Source organism: Sinocyclocheilus anshuiensis, unplaced genomic scaffold, assembly GCF_001515605.1.
Source record: "Sinocyclocheilus anshuiensis isolate Anshui unplaced genomic scaffold, SAMN03320099.WGS_v1.1 scaffold1916, whole genome shotgun sequence".
Lineage (NCBI taxonomy): Eukaryota > Metazoa > Chordata > Actinopteri > Cypriniformes > Cyprinidae > Sinocyclocheilus > Sinocyclocheilus anshuiensis.
Genome location: NW_015558589.1, coordinates 550,585 through 552,899, shown reverse-complemented (window position 1 = coordinate 552,899; position 2,315 = coordinate 550,585). Strand labels below are relative to the sequence as shown.

Sequence of the window (2,315 nt, the reverse complement as noted above, 5' to 3'; positions counted from 1 at the left end):
GTTAGGAAAGAGTGAATTAACTTTATTTTTAATGAAGATCCAGACTGCGTCTTTAAGAACTCGGTACTTTATTCACGTCTTTTTAATGTGGATTTGTTTACAAACAAGGCACAATTCGACGCAGGATTTTCAGAAAGATTGAAACAAAGTCGATGCTGTGCGACTATATTGGATCCGACAGTAATGTCGCAACACAAGTGTGAGTAACTGTTTTCATTACGTGATCATTATTGCTTTGTCTGTTAAACAGATCGTTTGATATGTACTGAGTATTTATTCGTTTTTGCCCTAAATTACAGCAGTGTCCATCTATGAGGAATGTACAGCAGTGGGTGTTTCCGAGTCTGAGTCTACAATTTTGTTGAGAGATAAAATTATTATATATAATGTTGCAATAGTAATATGTATTATTTAAAAATGTATTTTTAATTTAGTAATAATAATAATATTAATAATAATAATAATAATAAATTATTAAATTATAATTTTTGGGCCAAAATGATAGCCTATTACTTCTAAATTATGATGATTTTTGATGTAAAAATCTTGATGCCATTATAAATGGACCTTAGAGAAAAGTACAAAAAAAAACAAAAAACAGAGGCAGTTCATGATTTCTTTAAATACTTAGCAACATAGTAATATTAACATTTCTTATTTAGTTTCATTTAGTCATTCTTATTGTTTTATTTTGTATCGCCATCATCATCATCATCATCATCACCAACATCACTATCATCACCATCATCATCATCATCATTATCATTTTATAGTCATACTGATACATAATCACAAAATTATGTGCCAAAATGTGCAGTCCTAAAACAAAAATATGGATAAAAAATATATAAATACACTAAAATAAATAAATAATTGAGAGATAAAATTATTATATATAATGTTGCAATAGTAATATGTATTATTTAAAAATGTATTTTTAATTTAGTAATAATAATAATATTAATAATAATAATAATAATAAATTATTAAATTATAATTTTTGGGCCAAAATGTGCAGTCCTACAAAACAAAAACATCAAATCAAAGATTTTTTAAAATCACATCTTAAATCACAATTTTATATAATAAAAATTGCATTTGGATTTTCACCCCAAATCCTGCAGCCCTGTAGTCTCTGCTGTTGATCATCACAGGAATTAATCCTGACACTCATTAAAAACTAAGTCCTTATCAAACAGAGAAGAACTGTTTTCCAGCACACTGGATCTTTTGACTTTTGCACAAGCATTTGCTCCTGACACACACACACACACACTCTCTCTCTCTCTCACACACACACACACACACACACACACACAAACACACACACACTGACCTGTGTGACGCTGTCTCTCATGGTGGGCGAGCGTTGTTTGCGGGTGGTGGTGGTGGCCATGGTGGTGGTGGTCTCCATGATGGTGGTGGACATGTCTGCGAGCGGCGTGGTGGAGGTGGTGTCGGGGCTCATGACGGAGGGCACGTCTCCCACCAGACGCAGGTTCCCCTGCACCTGCACGTTCGGGTCGCCCTCCGCCGCCAGCTTCAGCACCTGCAGGCCGTTATAGTACAGCCCCGAGATCTGACCCTGGAAGTTACGGCCCTTCTCACCGCCGCCAACCTTAATGAACGCCTGGCTGTTGAAGATCGTCAGCTGCCGACCTGCAGAGACCGAGAAACACACCCCAGCCATCAGCGTCCGGTCAGTGACGGAGAAACACCGCAAACCTCCGGCCCGATAACACGCCTGATCAGCTCTGAAACCACAGCCGGACACTGAATGATACAGGTCTTACTGTATCAGTAATATTATACTTTAATATTAATCTTAATATTACGGCACTGTTTCATATTAGTGTGCATTGTGTCCTATGACTTGTCTGTTATAATACATTAATGGTAAATAAAAAAAAGTGGAAAACAAAGAAAACCACGAAAAAAAGAAGAAAAACAAACCAATTACTAAAAAAAAGAAAAAAAAATCCAAATTAATTCAAATATAAAAATATGTAAAAAACAAACATGTAGAAGAAAAAAAAAATCTAAAAACAAATTAATTAATTAAAACAAAACATAATGAAAAAGAATCACAAATAAATAAATAAACAAACAAATAAATAAATAAAATATGAAAGCAAAATAAGAAAAAAAGACAGAAAAACGAATGATTAAAAATAGAAAGGGAAATAGTAAAAAGAAAAAGAAATAGAAAAAAGAAAAACAAATACATTAATCAAAATCTATCTATCTGTCCATCCCTCCCTCCCTCCCTCCCTCCCTCCCTCCGTCCGTCCGTCCGTCCGTCCGTCCGTCCGTCC

The 2,315-nt window shown here is 34.5% G+C and overlaps 1 protein-coding gene across 1 annotated transcript in view; it reads right to left on the bottom strand.

Annotated features, from left to right (window-relative positions):
• The window catches only part of nrxn2b (neurexin 2b), a 128,580-nt gene that overhangs the window by 15,630 nt on the left and 110,635 nt on the right, over nucleotides 1–2,315 (bottom strand). Inside the window, exon 6 of the mRNA XM_016475683.1 lies at nucleotides 1,337–1,659. Coding sequence (XP_016331169.1) covers nucleotides 1,337–1,659 — 323 coding nt within the window. The remainder of the gene's footprint in view (nucleotides 1–1,336; nucleotides 1,660–2,315) is intronic.